This window comes from Buteo buteo, chromosome 11 (assembly GCF_964188355.1).
Source record: "Buteo buteo chromosome 11, bButBut1.hap1.1, whole genome shotgun sequence".
Lineage (NCBI taxonomy): Eukaryota > Metazoa > Chordata > Aves > Accipitriformes > Accipitridae > Buteo > Buteo buteo.
In genome coordinates, this window is record NC_134181.1 from 34,177,722 (window position 1) to 34,195,658 (window position 17,937).

At 39.1% G+C, this 17,937-nt stretch overlaps 1 protein-coding gene across 4 annotated transcripts in view; it reads left to right on the top strand.

The window, feature by feature from the left end:
• The window catches only part of ADGRD1 (adhesion G protein-coupled receptor D1), a 157,800-nt gene that overhangs the window by 82,532 nt on the left and 57,331 nt on the right, over positions 1-17,937 (top strand). For all 4 annotated transcript variants that reach the window (XM_075041457.1, XM_075041458.1, XM_075041459.1 and 1 more), the window contains 2 exons: positions 932-1,005; positions 2,919-3,042. In XM_075041457.1, the coding sequence (XP_074897558.1) occupies positions 932-1,005; positions 2,919-3,042 (198 nt within the window). The remainder of the gene's footprint in view (positions 1-931; positions 1,006-2,918; positions 3,043-17,937) is intronic.

Below are 17,937 nucleotides of genomic sequence, written 5' to 3' on the forward strand. Positions count from 1 at the left end.
TTTCTTCATTCTCTGAAACAAGGAAAGGAATACTTGCTTATCTTTCAGCTTGACAGCAGAATTGTGTTGCAATAATCCTAGGGCTGTTAATTCACCAGTGATTTGTTTATGTTCAAGATTCCTGTAATTAAAAAATTGCCTTTAGGTGGGGTCTAACACAATGTGGACTTTGGGGATTTACGTATTAGGTTTGAACAGATCCTGGAAATCCTCTAGTTTGCATATTTTGTCTATAACAAACTATTACTTCACTCCAATATAATTTTAATTATTTTGTCATGAAACTGGTGTAGCAGAGTAGAGAATGGGGTCTCCAAGCTTCCTGAATGGAGGAGATTGAGTTAGTGGCTACATCTGTTTATGGAAGGTAGAAATTATGTCATTATAATGCTAAGGTATGTTAAAATAAAATCTTGAATTATGGCACTGCTCTTTCAGTTTGATTGTATGTTTTAAAATAATCACTATTGTGGAAAGAAAATGTCTGTGAGTTGGTCATTGTAATGCACATATATCAGTGTTATTAATCCTAAAAATGTGAGATTCTTATTACCTAATGAGAACAAAAGCCAATGAAACTAAATATATGCTGAAGAATAATGCCCCGATCCTGCAAAAATGAACACATATATGTTTTCTTATATACAATAAATAATCCTGGTCTGCTATTTACTTAAATGGGATACAGATTTCTTACTCAGTGACATGAGTTTAATCCCAGTGTTTAAAATTAAGACTGAATACCAGCCTTTGCATGTTTGGAGATTGTGTTAAAGCCATGAAGACTGACAAAATTTGCTTTCAGTTATGGTGTGTTAATCTAGAATAAGTCTAGTGAAGTTATTATAACAATGAAAATTTAAAGTGGTTGAATACTGGAATTTAGTCCTTTTTAAACGTTCCTTCAGGGTTTATGTTTTCTTTCTTGCAGACTCCCAGACAATACAGCCAAGCACTAAATAAGAGTAACAGAGTTCATCTTTACTGTGCATTTCTGGACTATAGGTATGTTACATAATTTCAAATTCTTTAACATGGTTTAATTAAATTGTATATAGTTTGTGATGCTATATATTCTTCTTGTTCTCTTCTATTCATGGAAATAGTTAAAGAAATGGAGCCACTGGTTTACAAAAAACACAGTCTCATAGTTCCTTCTTACCATAAATAGGAGACTTGTTATTCACAGACCCCATATTAGGTAGGTAACTGAGAGACTGAAAAATTTTGGAATCAAAACAGCAAACTGATAAAAATCGTGCTTATCTTGGTTCAGGAGTATGTCCACTTGGGCAGATGCTTGGATGTTTTAAGATGGCAAACCTCCAGCAGAGCCATTGTTTTCACTGGATCTGTGCCTATGTCACAACACCATGTGTGATCAGTATTTCAGAGCTGTGAATTTTGGCCAATGCATGCAACAAGGAAATACTATGCCCCTGAACAAAAATTAGAGTAAAAGGACCATAAATATCACCTTAAATTGCACTCAGAAAATAGGAACTATGTAAAAGCAGTAGCTCTTTTTTTTTTTTTTTTTTAGCTCTGAATATATTTAATCTGGTTTTGATTTCCAAACATGCTTCTCTTACTGAATCAATTCAGAAAGAATGCAGATAGTGAATTTTGAATTTCATGGGGTTTAACAGGTTTTGAGCCATAATGGTATAAGCTTAATTGATGTAGCAGTGGCCCGCTATGTTGTGATCCCTCCTATCCAGCATGCACATGGGAAGGTCACTGTAATTGTTTTATTGAAGTTTTGTTTCAAGTATGTTGAACTGTCCCAGCTGTTGGCAGTTACTTGTTGTTATGGTTACTCACAAATTACAATAAATTAGAAACAGGTTTTACTGAAGCGAATTAATATGACTGGGGCATCGTTCCTATACTGTTTTCCACTGGGGCTTGGGCCCTTGAGGCTTTGCCTCGGGATACAAACTGAAATATGAAATCTGTCCTTCCAAATGAATTTTATTTGTGTCAAGATGGTCTTATTCCCTAGTGTGTGGTAGTTAAAGAACAAGCAGTTTGTTTCTGACCTACAACAGTCTCTCTCTGAGAACTCAAAGAGGTCTCAAAGGACAGCGGAATGGTGAGGTAATACCTATCTTTAAAATAAGCACCAAGAAAAATACAGATCATTCAGCGTAGCTTCAGGACCCAGAATAATATCAAAAGTAATAAGTGGTTTAAGAAGCAGGTAGTTTGGGTTGGTGACCTACGGTGCCTGAGCCCCCTCAGATGTGTGGCCGTGGCTTCTGCATCCCCACTCCACTGCAGGGCTGTGAGAGCAACGGGGTTTCTGGGTTTCCCTGGCTCCAGGAAGAAGCAAACTCATGTGGATCACTTTTCCACGCAGCCCTGGGACCAGGACACACAGCCAGCCCAGCCGTATCCTCAACGGAGCAGGAGTTGCTCTGGCTACCCCTGAGGATGAAATGACAAAAACCAATTGATGCGTATGGGTCACTAGAAATCAAATTTAACAGGATGAGTGGGATAGTGGATAGGGGAGAGGCAGCAGATATGATACACAGACTTTTTTGATTTTTGCGAGATTATTGACTTGTCTGATATTATTGTTCTCAGAATACAGAAATTTGGGTCTAGGTGGAATGCCATAAACGGGTTGCACAATATAAAGGAAAAATGTAGTTATCGTTCATTGGTTATAAAACCGGGAAGAAATCTCTAGAGACATTCATGTAGGGGTCTGATCTGGGCCCTGTTCCGGTCAATATTTTCCTTAACTATTTTCATGATGGAATTGAGAAGACACTACCAGTGTTTGTGGATGCTCCAGCCTGAGATGGCTTTCAGACCTTCTAATCACCTGTATAGTACAATGCATGTCAAATTAACCTGGTAAGATGCATTTTGACAGAGATTATGTTCCATTTTTGTGTGCTTTGCAGCAATGGAACTGGTGTTTGGTCTAATGAAGGTTGTGTGCGTGAGAGTGGGGACCTCAACTACTCAGTGTGTCTTTGTAACCACCTCACTAACTTCGCCATTCTGATGCAAGTGGTGCCTCTGAAGGTGAGATTAAGCAAAGGAGTAAATCTGTCTGTTAGAAATGAAGCATAAATACATCAGTTGCATCCTTACACCACATCAGCAAGTGATTGAAACTGGGCTCATTTTTGCCCAACTCAGATTTATTCCACATCTTGCTTTCTGGGATGATGTTTTAATACTTCTTGACTATATTTATGTTTTAAAACTTTTGGGAACCGAAATGGAGCATGAAATGAAACACATCTGTGGTAGGTGGGAATTCTTTTTACTTTATTCTCACCCTTTTGGCATGATTTCTTAAAGTACTAGGCAGGAAAAGCAGTAGAGGACATTGTACAGCTGACTCTGGCTTTTATGATTCGTTTTCAAGACAGACAGCTGAGATGTGGCTGTTTAAGGGTTTTGGTAAGTAGACTTGTGAAATATGGACAGCTGAGCTTGAAGCCCATGTGAAGCAAGCTCTGCTGCCAGCTGGCCCCTACCATCATCTCTGCCAGCTTTCCAAATATCTCCTTACTGCTGTTTCTTCACCTTGTTGCCAAGCAGAGGCTTATGTGGAAAGAGCATGAGAAACAAAATGATGCTTTAGTGTTGAGTGAGAGTGAACCCCTTATGTATAGTTTTCTCTATGCTCAGTTCCTCTGACCAAAGAGTTATCAAGCAAGCCTCTTTTCAGCTGGAATATGACACTTTCCTTGTTTATCCAGGACCTTATGCTTCTTATGCATACTCGTCCCTGGTTTCAGATGAAGCTTTGATAGCAAACATATTGCTCTCTTCACTAGACGTTTTCTTCTCTTCGTGATACCTTACGATACCTTGAGATTTCCTCAGAGATGGAGCAGTTTCTGCTCCTTGCAGGTGAAGTGCTGGTTTGTCCTGTTGAAGGAATCCCTCTCCAAAACTCAGCACGAGGCAAGGTCAACCCCATCCTGGATCTTAGCAGACAAACAGACACCAATGCCATGAGCATAAGAAATACATCTTTACCGCTTTAGTTGGGTGTGCTACCATCAGGGAGGATCCAATGGAGGTAGTGATGAAACCCTGCTCAGACAACCCTTCGTTAATAAATAATGAATGTATAATAGAAATAACTTACAAACCGTACCTTTAAAGAAACATTGACTAATTGTCTGTCAAATTTATACTCTCTGGCACATTCTCAGCTTTCTACAAACATCATCCTAATAATATAAATTGACAGACTGAAGAAGACCTTCAGTAGGAGTCCTACTGTCACATTTATCACTGTGTGCTGCTAACAAGCGTTGTCTCCTCTGTGGTACAGCTAGAGGGGTTTTGTCAGCTCTGTTGACATGGATGCATTGACTATACGGCCATGTCTCAGCATCCTGTTAATTGGTTTGAATGATGGGTTTGCTCTTCTTTTAGGCAGTAGCTTTGCAGAGCAGCTACTGCTGCAGGATGGGTTACGTGTGCTCGTGAAGGCGGCACAGAGGTTCCTGCAGCTAGCTACAAAAGTCAGCTTATAGTCTAAGGGAACTCTAATCAGGGTTATACCACTAGGCAGCACCAAAGTCTTTTCAAGGAATGAATCATCCCAGACTGCTCTTAGTAGTTACTGATTCAGTAATACTGTTAGCACAACTACTCACCTGGTAACCCTGGTTAGATGGTGTAAATGCCATCAAAGTCAGGGTCACAGTTTAGAACAAGATGGTCTGCTATCCAAAGAGCTTAATTAACACCCACAGCCCTTTGTATTAGTCTAACCACCTGAAGATGGGGGGTAGCTTGTTCAGGTCACCCAGTTTTTATCTAACCACTATTATCTTTATTACTTGTAAAGCACCTAATGACCCAGCTGGTTTCCAAGTATCATTTTTCTAGGAACTCTTCCTACTGATAATAAAATGCAGCTTTGCCTGAAGAGCTTCCCATCTTGTGAGACAAAAGTAGCATGGGAGAAATGTGCTATTATTAACCCTGTTTTAAAGAGCAGTATATGGAGATTTAGCCAGGATTAAACAGGGCGTCCACCAATTAAATGCCATTTAAAGATTAGTCAGTTCTCCACTAGGGAATAGTTCTGAAAGGTCTAACTTCCAAATAAACAGATTTGAGATTGTCATGATTAATGGGATGCTGCAATAAGTTTTAATATTATGCAATATTAGTAATCGGAGATCAAAGATATTTCATATCAAAGTCTTTGGAATCAAGCTTTCCTAAAGAGATCTGAAACGCATAACTAGGAAAGGCTGGACAGGAATGGACTGTCCAGTTCCTCACAGTCATTTAATGGTTCTATATCAATATTTTCTACTTTCTTAACTTTTTGGTCTAATGCATTTGCATCTGCCAAAGTTTGTGCAGAATGTTTTTGCATTGCTTTTTTTCCCCTTCATGATAATTTAGAAAACAAAATGAAAGTGCTGCTGAGATGTTATGTGGATGTGTGAGACACACAGATAGTCACTTTGATGCATAAAAATCTTCCATATGTGACATAGTACTGTAAAATTCTGTATAAAATAGTTTGATATTTTTGAAAGGAAGCTTTCTGTTGTATTTTGGCTCCTTCTACCTAACATCCCACTTCTGAACAGAAAAAAGAGAGAATTTATAAATTTTTGGCAGGAAAAGTGAAACGCTGAAAGGTGAGAGGAGTATTTCCAGTATAGAGTCCATATGTTCCTAGTGCAAATCCATGAGAATTCAAAATGCTTGCTGCAGATTTCAGTGGAAGATTGTGCAGGCTAGGGAGAAAATATGCATACATTTCTAACCTCTTAAAGTTCACCTAAAACCAATTTTTGCATGCACCTCAATAGGCAGAATTTATAAATACATTGTAGTATGGAGAAATTTGGGTTCGCTGGTCTGAGGAGCATTAAACCTGAACCATGCCTCAACACGACTCCCATCACCTGCACAAGCTTGATGTCACAGCGAGGTGGCAATGAGAGTGGGCCCATGTGGAGTCTCAGGTAAAGTTGGCTCTAACAAGCCAATGAAGGATGTCATCCTGTCAATGTGCTTTAATTCCAGTTCCTTTGGTCTGGCGATTATGTAGTCCCTCTCTCAGAGTTTATCAGAAAATCTCATCCAAATCTTTGATCAAGAGATACCCTTTAAATTGACTGTTTAGGATTATCTTGTGGTACTAATTTTTTTAACCAGTGAAAAAAATTGGTATCTTCATTGTGTAATTGGCATGAAGTTAGGATTTGAGCAAAGACAAGCCGCCCGGCTTTTGAGCTATATGAGCAGACTATGCTCCATTACAAATTCCTAAAACATTTGCTAAGTATTTGCTTCACATGTCTAAGCAATAGAGCCTACTGAATCAACTAGACAACTGGAAACTTCTCCCAGGCGTCCTTGGAACCCTGTTAAGTAAATGTTAAAATGCTGTGGATTTTAAACACATATATGTGTTTATTCACCATGTTCTGAAATTCATGAGCCAAGGTTCAAAGGGCCCATATAAATCACCTATTGGAATACTAGATTGTCAGTGCTCTAAGAAATTTTTGCAATGATGTTATATTTGATCTTGAACTTTTTTTTTTTTCATAAATGGCAAGAGAAAAGAAAAAGAGAGGGTGGGAGTATGCAATTGCCTACATTTGAACAGCTCTATTTATATAGCTATTATATATCTGTGGCCATATAAATAGAACTGGATGAATTTTTTCCATGTGAACACGGTTTTTGACAGAACGTTTATTTTTTGTCTAGATTCTGTTTCTTACAAAAAGGGGTCTGCTTTTCATGAAAAATATAGATAAACTATTGGAAATGGATTGGCTGAAAACTGGAGAGGTTTTCATCAAAAGCTGTATTTTTGTACAAAAAACCTGACTTCATTCTTCATGGGAATTCTACTTTGGGTGCTTTGTACTTCCATTCTCCTATGGAAAGTATCATTTCCCTTTCTCTCCATCATACAGAAAAGTGCAGCTCTCAGGGTAGCACAAACAGGCAGACACCCTCTCCAAGGGCACCATAACAGCCTTTAACCGAATGCACCGGTCAGCAGAACAGCAAACCCAGGTATCAATAGTTCTACCACCCCTTGCAGAAAGGCGGGCAGATGCACAGAAAATAATAAAAAAACAAAGAGGTGGTTATTGACAATTCTAAAGGGATATAATGCAGACCAGTATATATGCGGCAGCTTCAGACCTGGGAGAACATCCCTAGGGAGAACACCGTTGATGTGGAAATCCATGAACTTTTGAGACCAGTTCAGTGAGATTAGTGTTCTGACTCTCTCAGCTCCCCTTCATGAGACTGAGTTTCTTTTTTGCTTAAGCTCCCCCCCTTCCCCAAACATAAGCTTTCTATTAATGAGACATCGCAGTTTTTTAAAGTTGCTGTTCACAACCAGAGTACAGCATACTCTCTGAGTTCAGAAGGAGCCAAGGTGTCTCTAAGGAACAAATACTGAAAATAAGTGACCTTCCTCAGAAGTAACTTGCCACATTAAATACTTGTTGGTGAGCATTTCTACTGACCAGAGAGCTGAGCTCGTGTGATAACTATGTGTCAAGGATGGTGACATTTTCTTGTGAGTTATGCTAAATTTGAGCAAGAATCTCCTTGCTTAACTCCCTCTCTTTGTTTCTTCGCATGGTTAAGTCTAGCTTTATCCACTTACAGAACAATAGCTTGATCTGGACCTTGTCAACTTTGGTGCACTGTGGACCTGCCCCAGTGCCTCCCTTCCTGCTAGTACTGGTCCAGTTCATTTTCACGCTTTCACCAGTATCCAGCAGATCTCTATGTATATTTACACAGTTTGTGCATTTCTTGTGGGCATAAAGGCCTTTATGTATTCTCAAGATTCTTTATTATTGCAATTTTATTATAAGGTACAGGACTATGTTAATAATTTACGCACCTGGCTTGGGGAGGAATTACAATGTCTCACATAGATTTCATTTTGTTTTGGTGAGACATTTGTAGGAACAAAATTGTAGGATATCTCACATCTGACGGTGCTTTCTCTTGAATACTTGAAGTATTGCAAGATGAGGAATGCTGACAAATTGTTAGATGTTTATGGAGTAAACTGTCAGGTGGGTCTAATTTCCAGGGAGCATAGAAATGCAAGAAAGTTCTTAAGAACAAGCTGCCAGTTCTTGATTTTTCTTCTTGATCTTTACTCAAAACAGGTTAGATTAATTCATTTGCTATTCTGCTGTATGCCAGCTGGAAGTAATCTCCAGAGACTGAAATCAGCTGAGATGAAAAAGCATTTTTATTCCAATATTTCAGAGAAAGAAATTGAAAGAGAGAAATCACAAAGAAAAAATTTAAATTCTGGAATTTTAACTTAAATGTGAAAAATGAACCTCCACTCATATCTGTGTGCTATACAGCAGTGTGTGGAAAAAAAAGAACTTTGAATGCTGTGAATTAGCTAAATCCGAGCTCAGATTACAAGTGTAGTTGAACACTAATCCAGATTTTATATTAGTTTCAGCAAGAGCTAGAATGCACTAAAGTCACAGTGATTGTGAAAGAACGGTACGAACAATACTGCTGATTAGCTTGAGAGCCATGTATGCAGTTTAGCTGCTTTCAGTGATGCAGGGCATTTATAGTTGTAACAAGTTTATTTCAGGAATGAAATAACCATCTTGGAAAAACTTACAGCCATGTGGTGCTCAGATGTCAGCCTGGCACTGACCTGTTAGCCTGCTGATGAATTGGCCCATGTAGAATGCCGAAATTATTTGTGTCTTTATCACTCTGCTGTTACGTGTGTATCACGGCTGGCCCAAATTCATGCTTGCTTGCTGAGATTCATTTATCATGTAGGTTTTAACTTGAGAAATGGTAGCATTTATTCAGAGTTTTGGAGATTAGTGATCATCAACTGGTTTAAATGAATAAATAAGTTAATTGAAGGTAAAATATGACTGAAGATGAGCAGAATGTTCCTGTTTGGCCAGCCCTTGATTACCTTCGTGAAGTTGCATGGATGTAATTAAGGTCAGCACACAGTCAGAATTTGGAAACTCTGTTGAGAAGTCTTTTCACAACTCTGATCAAGTTAGGAAGATTGCGAATTTTACAGTTGCATCTCCCCAACAAAACGTGTCAGTGGGACGTTCAGAGTAGTTGTGCAGCTATTAACTAATTCGTGTACCCCTCCTCTGGGAAACTCCTTGCGCTGACCAAGCTTCTCTTTCTGATGGGGGAAACTGAGGTAGAGTAAAAAAAGTCCTTTATAGAAAATCATTGCTAAAGCTGCACTCTTGGGGGTTGTTCGTGTCTGTCCTTCTCCTTCCTTGATCCAGAGAACAGCATTCCAGCTTTTGCTTCGTCTGGTGCAGCCAGAACAAACCTGTACTGCCAGCTGCCCTGCAATGTTATAGTTAGGGAGACAATGGTGCCTTAATATCGCTGCGGTAGGAAAAATAAATAATCCATTTAGCCTGATGTGTTTACACTGGTTTTTGTTTGCTGCTTCTGGAGAAAGTCCAAGCAGAGGGCACGCAGGGTGATGCGCTCCCTGTGGTGCTTTTCTTGTAGTACTGTAGTACAACAGTCCTCCGCTGTGCTGCAGGCTAGGACCTGGGCAGGAACAGCAGCGGATGGGAGATGAGATGTTCCCTCAAGCAGGCATCCTCTGCTGGCGCAGAACCTGGGGACATCTCAACCTGCAAGGCCATATCCTGCACCCAGCACCCAGCCGTACCTCCCGCGGAGGGGGAAATCGCTGGGGGAGGCAGAGGTCCCGTTCCCGCGGCGGGGGGCAGGGCTGAAATCCAAAGGAGAGACGTGACCGCAGTCAGATGGAGGGACGTCACAAGGTGCTTCCTAGACAGCAGGAATCAAACCTAACATGGACTAAGCTGCATTTCAAAAGCTTTTCAACTCCAAAGAAAATTCAGACGCTATTATTTTATTTTGGGCAGCTTTACTTCCTCTCATCAGTCAGTGGGGCCCTATGCTCCTGCCAGGAAACATGCCAGCCATCTGGCAGTTTTTATTTTTATAGTGATCCAACAACCACAAAGCATGCCAGGCTATTTGTACCATCTGCCACATAAATGTCATTTCAACAAAAGGATGGTGGACACCTGGGGACCCAGAGTTCAAAAATCATTTTAAAGGGGAAATCATTGTCTTCCACAGCAAAATAGAGTTTGAGGTTCGGGTCCCCCTTCCCCAAGTGACCAGTGCGGGACACAACTGTAATATTTATGGCTCTTAGACCATTCTCTTAAATTGTTTTGGGGGTTTTTTCTCCTGTTTTTTCCTCTTTCTGTCTTTTCCAACTGTGAGGGTAGAAAAATGACTAGTATAAAGTTCACATGTGGATGGACATTTCCAGCAAAGTAATACTGTCGTACAATCTGTGGTAGAAATTGTTCGGGTTTTTAAACATATTTTCTGCATTTCCAAAGCTAGAAATGACTTTGTTTTTCATCCTGTTTGTAGCTCTTGTTCCATAATTCAGAAGGGAGGATCAATCAATATAGTTCAAGCTGCCTACCAATGGCCTTGAAAGCAGAGAAGCGTTTATAAAGGGAAAAATATTTAAGAATGTCTGATCTTGCTGCTGGAGCTATAGAGACAATCCACAGCATCTTTAGGGAGCCCAGGATTTTGAAAAGGCTTGCGGATTTGGCTGTGAGGTTCTATTTACAACAGGAAAGGCATCCCAAATTTTTTCTTTGGGGCAAAATGTGTGTTTTTATTTTATTTTTCACTGTTAGAGCTGAGTTTGACAGCAAGTTTTGACGATGTATGGCTGACAAAACAAAATGCGTCTCTCCGTGTTTATAAAGGCTGTTTTGAAAATGTCCTAATATTGTGAAATGCTTTAAAAATAAGGGGGATAGGTGTGTAATTTGTAAGTTTGGAGCATTCTTTTCCTAAATCCAATATTGCAGTTATTAATCAAACATTGCGCTCAGGGGGCATTAAAATAACAATCTGAAATGATAACCTTTTGTCTTAAATTTTTCAGCCAGCTGAGGTTCAGATTATACACTCTAATAGGACAATGAAATGGAAATAACGTGGCATTCTCCGATTTCTGCTGTTTTGTAATTTTAATATAATTACTTTTCTCAGCATGCTTTTCATTGCTGGAAACATAAAAAGAATAATGCCTTAGTCCAGTAATTTTTCTTTTGTGTTGCATATTTAAAAATTGGATAGGCATTGCAATTTTTTTGGTCCTTTTTTTTTTACCGTCGACAGTTTATTTAACTGAAGAGATCTCTACACACAGTTTAGACAGCCCTTACCCATCAGATGAACAAAGACAAATCAGCCTATGTGTTTATTCTAGAACTGCTTTGTAAACTTTCTTTGCTCTTTCTCACTCTCTCCACTTCCCCCTCCATTTTATTGCAGTGAGTGTTGTCCCCAAGGAGGAACACATCTCACTGATGTGTTCACAGTATGATTGTGCATCATATTTCTTTTGTCCTTCCTATGCTCATGCTCATCTTTCCTGAAAATTGAGCACTCATCTTGATTTTTAACTCAGAGCGGTTGTTCATAGTTTTGCTATTCCATTCCTATGCCAGTACAGCTCTGTTGATTTTAATGGGAGGAAATAGGAGAGTTTCTGGTTCTGTCCTTAATCCCATAGAATTACATGGGAAAAGTTGGACTAATGCTGCAGGAGACTAAACCCCTCAAATTCCTTAGAGAATTGTTTGGCAGTTACTGAATTTCACTCAGCAGAGGAGAATAAAAAATGACTTTTTATTTTGGAACAGGACAAATATTTAAGAGTGCTAGAATGGTCAAAAGAACTCTTTTGTTTGAGGAGCATGAAACAGGACTCTATTTTAATCAGAATACTTAACAAAATAAAATAGGCTTCCTTTCTACGGTGAAAATGAAAGCACTGAGCCATTTGGCAGCTAGGTCTTCTTCCTGACTAAAGGATTTCCCCATGCAGTATAAAAATGTTATGATACTGCACCTTTATCCATCACTGTTCTCTGCTGAATGTCTTTAAACGGAGTCACTCTGTACTCTTGAGTTCAGTCTGTCTCCAGTATTGGCCTTTTTATGCGCTTTCTCCCTAAAGCGCGCTGTAGGGGAAATTCAGGGCTGGATACCTGGAGACTTCTTGGCTGCGGTGCAAGCCACAGCTAAATGCAGTCCTGAATAGAAATGGACATTTCTGAATCAAAGCCCAAGCCTGGGATGAGGGAGGTAGACATACTAATTGTCATTGAATTTTAGTGGGAGCTGGGTATTTAATTATCCTGAACTGCTCTGAAAAATCTCAGCCTCAGAGCCTGGCAAGAGACCATCATTTCTCTGCCTGCAAGAGCCTGCTGGACCCACGCTGGGTTTTATTCTCCTCGTAGCCCTCTCCGATGGACTTCGGTTTGGTTGTTAATTGGAGAATAGGATGAGTCTGCTCTTGCTGGAACAGAAAGTAGAAAACAGATGTGAAAGTCTTAGGTGTATGGGCAAAAGTAGCTCCTTCAGTTTTCAGTTTCACAGAGGATAGTCTGCTGTAAATATCATATTTGCCATTTCTTGAGAAACACTGCAAGTCTTAGGCCTGAAATGAAGGCAGAAAAACCACACTGCTTAGTGCTACACAGAGATATGAGGAAGAACTTGCAAATAACTGCTTTTCTGATCCCCAAACTTTATTATTGTACCACTTCACAACTTGAGTCCTTCCTCCCTGCCATGCTTCCTTCAGGCTTCATTTGAACTAAAAACTTGCTGCATGCGATTTATAATGAGCAGATTACCTACTGTTTGATGACATCTTGCCCAGAACTACTGGGCTTTTAAAAATACTAATTAATACCTTGGCAGAGATCTTTGGAAAATTCTAAATTTTTCATGTCACAGTGAAAAGTTTTAAATAGGCAGCCACCAGGCTGGGCTGGCTGTACGAAAACGTACCTTTAATCCTGAAAAGCCCCTTTTGTAGCACTTTATTGCTGATCACTAGGAGTTGTGGAGTTAATAGAGAATGGGAATTCAAAAGCAGTTCTGCTGGAAATGGCTGATAAAGATGATTGCACTGCAAAGCGTGACTCTCAGAGGCCTTTTTTTCTCTAAACTTGCGGTATCTGATACATTGTGACTTGAGAAAAGAAGTCTCTGAATTAAGTTAGAATTTTTTTTTCTGTGAGAAGGGATTGTGCAGTGCCATTAAGTATGGCCCCACCAAAATTGTTCCTGTGGTCTCGGTGAGTAGACTGAGCCTCCTGAACTAAACACAGATGTTAATTTGAAAAAAACATAATGTTATGTACCTAACAAAGTGCTTGGCAAGCTGAAGGAAAACAGAGATTTGTATTGTTATTATTGTTTAATATATAAATAAAGGCCTCACTGGACTGAAATTGAATTTCAGCAGCCTTTCTGGAGGCAATTAAAACCATTAGCTTCATCAGCCAAGGCCAGCGTTTTAATGTCTCTGAAACACTCAGGCTGCCAAAGTTAATTATTCATCCTTTTCTTAATTGGATTCAGATTGCATTTTAAAGGTGCAGCTTCAGTAGGGTTGGCTGAGCCTTAATTTTTCACTCCTACATCTCCTCCCTTCCCTTCCCCCAAGAAATGTCTCATAAGATATCATTTCAAGCCTTTGCAGAAGGGTTTGAGAGAAGATTTCAGCCCAGGCCAGCAGCTGATCGTCTCATGGCAGATCTGAGTTGGTTCGATAAACAGGGTAAAAAACATACATCATTGTAAGGAACTTCATGGTAGGAATCCTTCTTTGAGATGGAAAACTGACCAAAAGGGACAGTAAAATATAACTTACTCTTATGTTTAGACTTAGGGCAAAATACAATTGCCATGTTTTACATTTCCACCAGTAAACAAATAACTTTGGTTTCATAAAATGTATACACTATATAAGCACATGCAAAAATACCACATTCTGTGTTCTACCAGTAAGTAACAGTAATATACAAATGATAGGTATGATATAGTCCTTAGATTGCAGGCCTCTCTTTTTAAAGCTGTGAAACAATTTTTGGTTCAAGAACTTGTCTTTTTTGGGAAGATGAACTGCTTTTCAGAAAGGAGATTTCAAAAGTAGTTTAGACAATGAAATTACTGCTTTTGATGGCTGAATTGTGAAGTTGTAATTTGGTATACGGACAAACCCTTTCAGGATCAGCTATGAGAAACCTTAAGTGTTTGAACTCAGCCCTTTGTCTGATGTGTTGCCTCTAAAGACAGACATAGAGGGATATTTTGCAATATGTAAAGAAGAAAATTTTAGACTAGTACTTCCCCAAAATGCCCCTTCCTCTGGAGAAAGCCAAAAGTAACCTCTTTGCAAAGCTGAAAACATGCAGTCAACTGCCTGAGAGATGGATAATAAGAAAAAGGGACAGGAGTGCAAATTTCACACAAAAGAAGGGGACGCCTGGAAGGGGACACGGAGCAGAGAGAGCCCTGTATTTCCCAGAGAGACGCTCTGATTTGACCCATTGCTATTTTGTGTTCCTGTAGCCCATCTAGCTTTTTGATGGGTTGTTGTGCTGTGTTGTATATACAGTTGCTCATTAATTTACGTAAATAAGTAGGTTTTCTGTTCTAGATACAGATCAAACAATTTTACATGTACTGAACAAGTCTTTCAGCCTCAACTGACCTTTTCCAGATACTCCAGAGATGAAAAGTACCATCCCATTATAATACTATATTTTCATCTTCCTGTGCAGTTATTTTTAAACAGAGGAATTAGATGTCACTCATTTTTTTTGTTATTAACAGCATCATAAAGGAAAAATATATATTTGGAGTCTGAACTGGTATCTTTCCAGGATCATTTCTCAGGCCATCCGGTTGCCTGCGAGTTTCCAAAATAAAAATGTTGAGCAATGTACTACTTTTATGAGGGAGAATGAGGGTAAGACAATAGACTATAATATTGCAGATGGACGTAACTACTGAAACCATCAGATCTTTGTCCATGCTATTAGTGACACTTGCAAGGTAAAGGGTGTTACAGCCTAAACTAAAAGGGTGGGAGCTTTATATGGAATATGAATTTTTGACTGTTTGTTAAAGGTGAAACTGAGAAACATCTGCCTTTCAGTGTTCCTGATTACTAACACTCATGACTGCATGAGCTTGTTTCCTAGCTTTTCAGCTCGCTGCAGAGTAAGAGAACGACCGTATAAACTCAAAGAAGCAAAACCTTTTAGAAGAAAAGAATAATTTAATGTAGATTGGGACAAGTGTGAGAATCAGGCTCCTGGGACTACTTCACAGATTGCTCAATGTTTTATTTGGTACTTTTTAATGCGGTTTTCTTTAGTAATAGCATTACGGCTTGATTAGCATTTTTGTGCTGACTGCAAGATCATCCCAAATTACTGTCTTATATTCCATGTCATGCACGAAGTCTGAAAATTTACAAGCTGAAATAAGATGAAATCAGCTCATATCAGAGCATTGGAATTTACAGGAAACTGTTTCTTAATTGATGATGCACAATGCTTTGACAATCCAGGTATTTCTAAAAAATTGCATGCTTGTTATCCTTTACAATGTGAACACAGACACACAACATCCAGCTGTGTTGTAACAGCTGGGTTGTGAGAAGTTAGTAGAGACCTGATATTTTAAATACAGGTTCTCTTCACTCCTGCACCATACACCTGTATTTAGAAATGAGGCTTCGCACCTGGAAATCATTCCAGGCCTTCTTTTCCTGCTGTAGCCTTCCCCCTGCAATTCATATCACCCACAGAAAGGAGCTGGTTTCACCATCTGGAGCTGCTGTAGACAGGGACTGCTCTCTTGTACCCCTCCAACTTGACAGTTCAGTTTGAGAACAGCTATCGCAGGCTCCACCTTCTTCTTAATAAACCAAAAATGGTTCAAAACTACCTACAGGCTTTCTGTCCCTCACAGTAGGCAAGATGAGAATGTGAACTACAGTGACGTTGCTTTTGAAATCATCGTTACCAGACTGATGTGGGTGTTGATTTACGAGCGTCATTCTTAAAGCATCATCAGATTTTGGTTGCATTTACCAGAGCAAGAACAATTTCCAGTTCATAGATGCAGGGACCTATGTAGGTTATTTTACGTTTGAATTAATCTTCTGTATTTTGTTGATAAGGGATTTTTTTTTTCCCTTTTCATTTCTAAGTAATACAGGCTCCACTTGGGAGACCTTGATTCATGTCTTGTCTTGCCCTGCAGAGGTTTCTGGAGGAAGACTGAGCTAAAACCCAGAGAAAGACTTTTGTAGAGGCATGTTAGTTATGATAGAAATTAGTTGGAAAAAGATGTTTGTGTGATCATTATCTTCTCTTGGCTTATTATGGAAAAAACAAAGGCTTTGATTTTCGCCCATTTCCACTAGATGGATCCCCTGTATCTTCTGTACTTGTATGTGACAGAAAGACATTACCTTTCTTTTGCAGATCTTATCCGCCTTTGCCAGTGCAAACAGTGTGATAGACCACTGTAAATCTAAATGAGCACTGAGCAGCTTTGACCTCTGTAGGGAACATTTTCTGGCTGCAGGTGTTGGGAGTGAAAGGAGTGAAAGAAAGCCTTGAACTGCTGAGAAATACTTATTTGAGTGACTTGAAGCTGGAAAAGCTTCCTCTGCTCCCTTCCTCCCTCTGTAGAACTGCAAGCCACCTGTAGCAAGAGAAAGGGATGTGTATTGGAGCAATCAGGAAATAAGGTCCATGCATTTTGGACATGAATATCCCTGATGAGGAAATCACTTCTAAACTGTCCAATTTACCACACAAGTTATTCCTATTACAGGAATAATCTGTGAAAAATGGCTATACATGGCTTCTCTGGGGGATGAGGGACGATAGGAGCTCTTTTGTAGAAATTATATGGACCTTTTAAGCTGGTCCAGCACACAGAACCCTTTTGTTTCTGTAATTGATGCTATCCAAGTCAGGGAAAAGAAATGTGTCTTTGGCTGAAAGAGAAAAAATACTAAAGAGCTGCATCATATTTCCTAGGAACTGTAACACCATAGCAACAGTTGTCTTTCAGTGCTGCTGCTGCATCGCTTAATAGTTCTCAGATTGCTAAGCGAGCCACAATCTATTCTGCTGTAAAACTTACTGCACGTGAGACGATACTCTTGGCAGATAATTACAAGAAAAATGTACATATAAACCACATCATTTTTGTCTATCTTTAAATTTTTTTTTCTCATAACCACATGGTATGTTATTTCTCTCCTTTAAAAGAAATTTTAATGGGAAGTTTATTGGTAGAACTGTTGGGTTTGATAATCTCTAATGAAATACTTTGTTTGGGGGGGAATTTTTATTGTGTGTGGGGAAAATAATAGAAAATCCCAAACTGTGAGAAAGGATTATTTTTTATTAGATAGAGTTACTGTAAAAAAATTGGAAAATATATTATTCCTTTCAGTATTTTTCAGAATAAATAAATATTTAGAATGAGTTTTCAGCTAGGAATTTAATTTATAGCGAATAGACATTGAAATAAAAACATAGTATTTCAAACATCAAAATTAAACTTTTTGATTGACCACATTTTTTTTTCCCCCCAAATTTTCAGTTTATGAAAATGTCAACTCTGTCCAAATTCAAGTCAGGAAAAATGTTTGAAAATTCTTCTGAGATGAGAAAACTTTTTCCTGCCTAGCTCTGTTCTACTTATTATATATTAATACTGCCTGGCTCCCTTTGTTGGGTGTGGCTTTTTTGTCATTCTTTTATGAGAACTTGCATGGAAAATTAAAGCACACTTTCTGATTAATTTAGGATGAATGATCAAAACACACTGTCTCTCACCCATTGAATCTACCCAGGTTTTAACATAGATCCTGGTGGTGGGCACTATGGAGTTACGGATCAAATGTTCATGAAAATTGAATTACTTTACAAAAGGTGCCTGTAGATAAAAACAGAGCCTGAGGTGGGAGGCTTAAAACCTGACTGCTCATGCTGGGTCTTTTCTGTG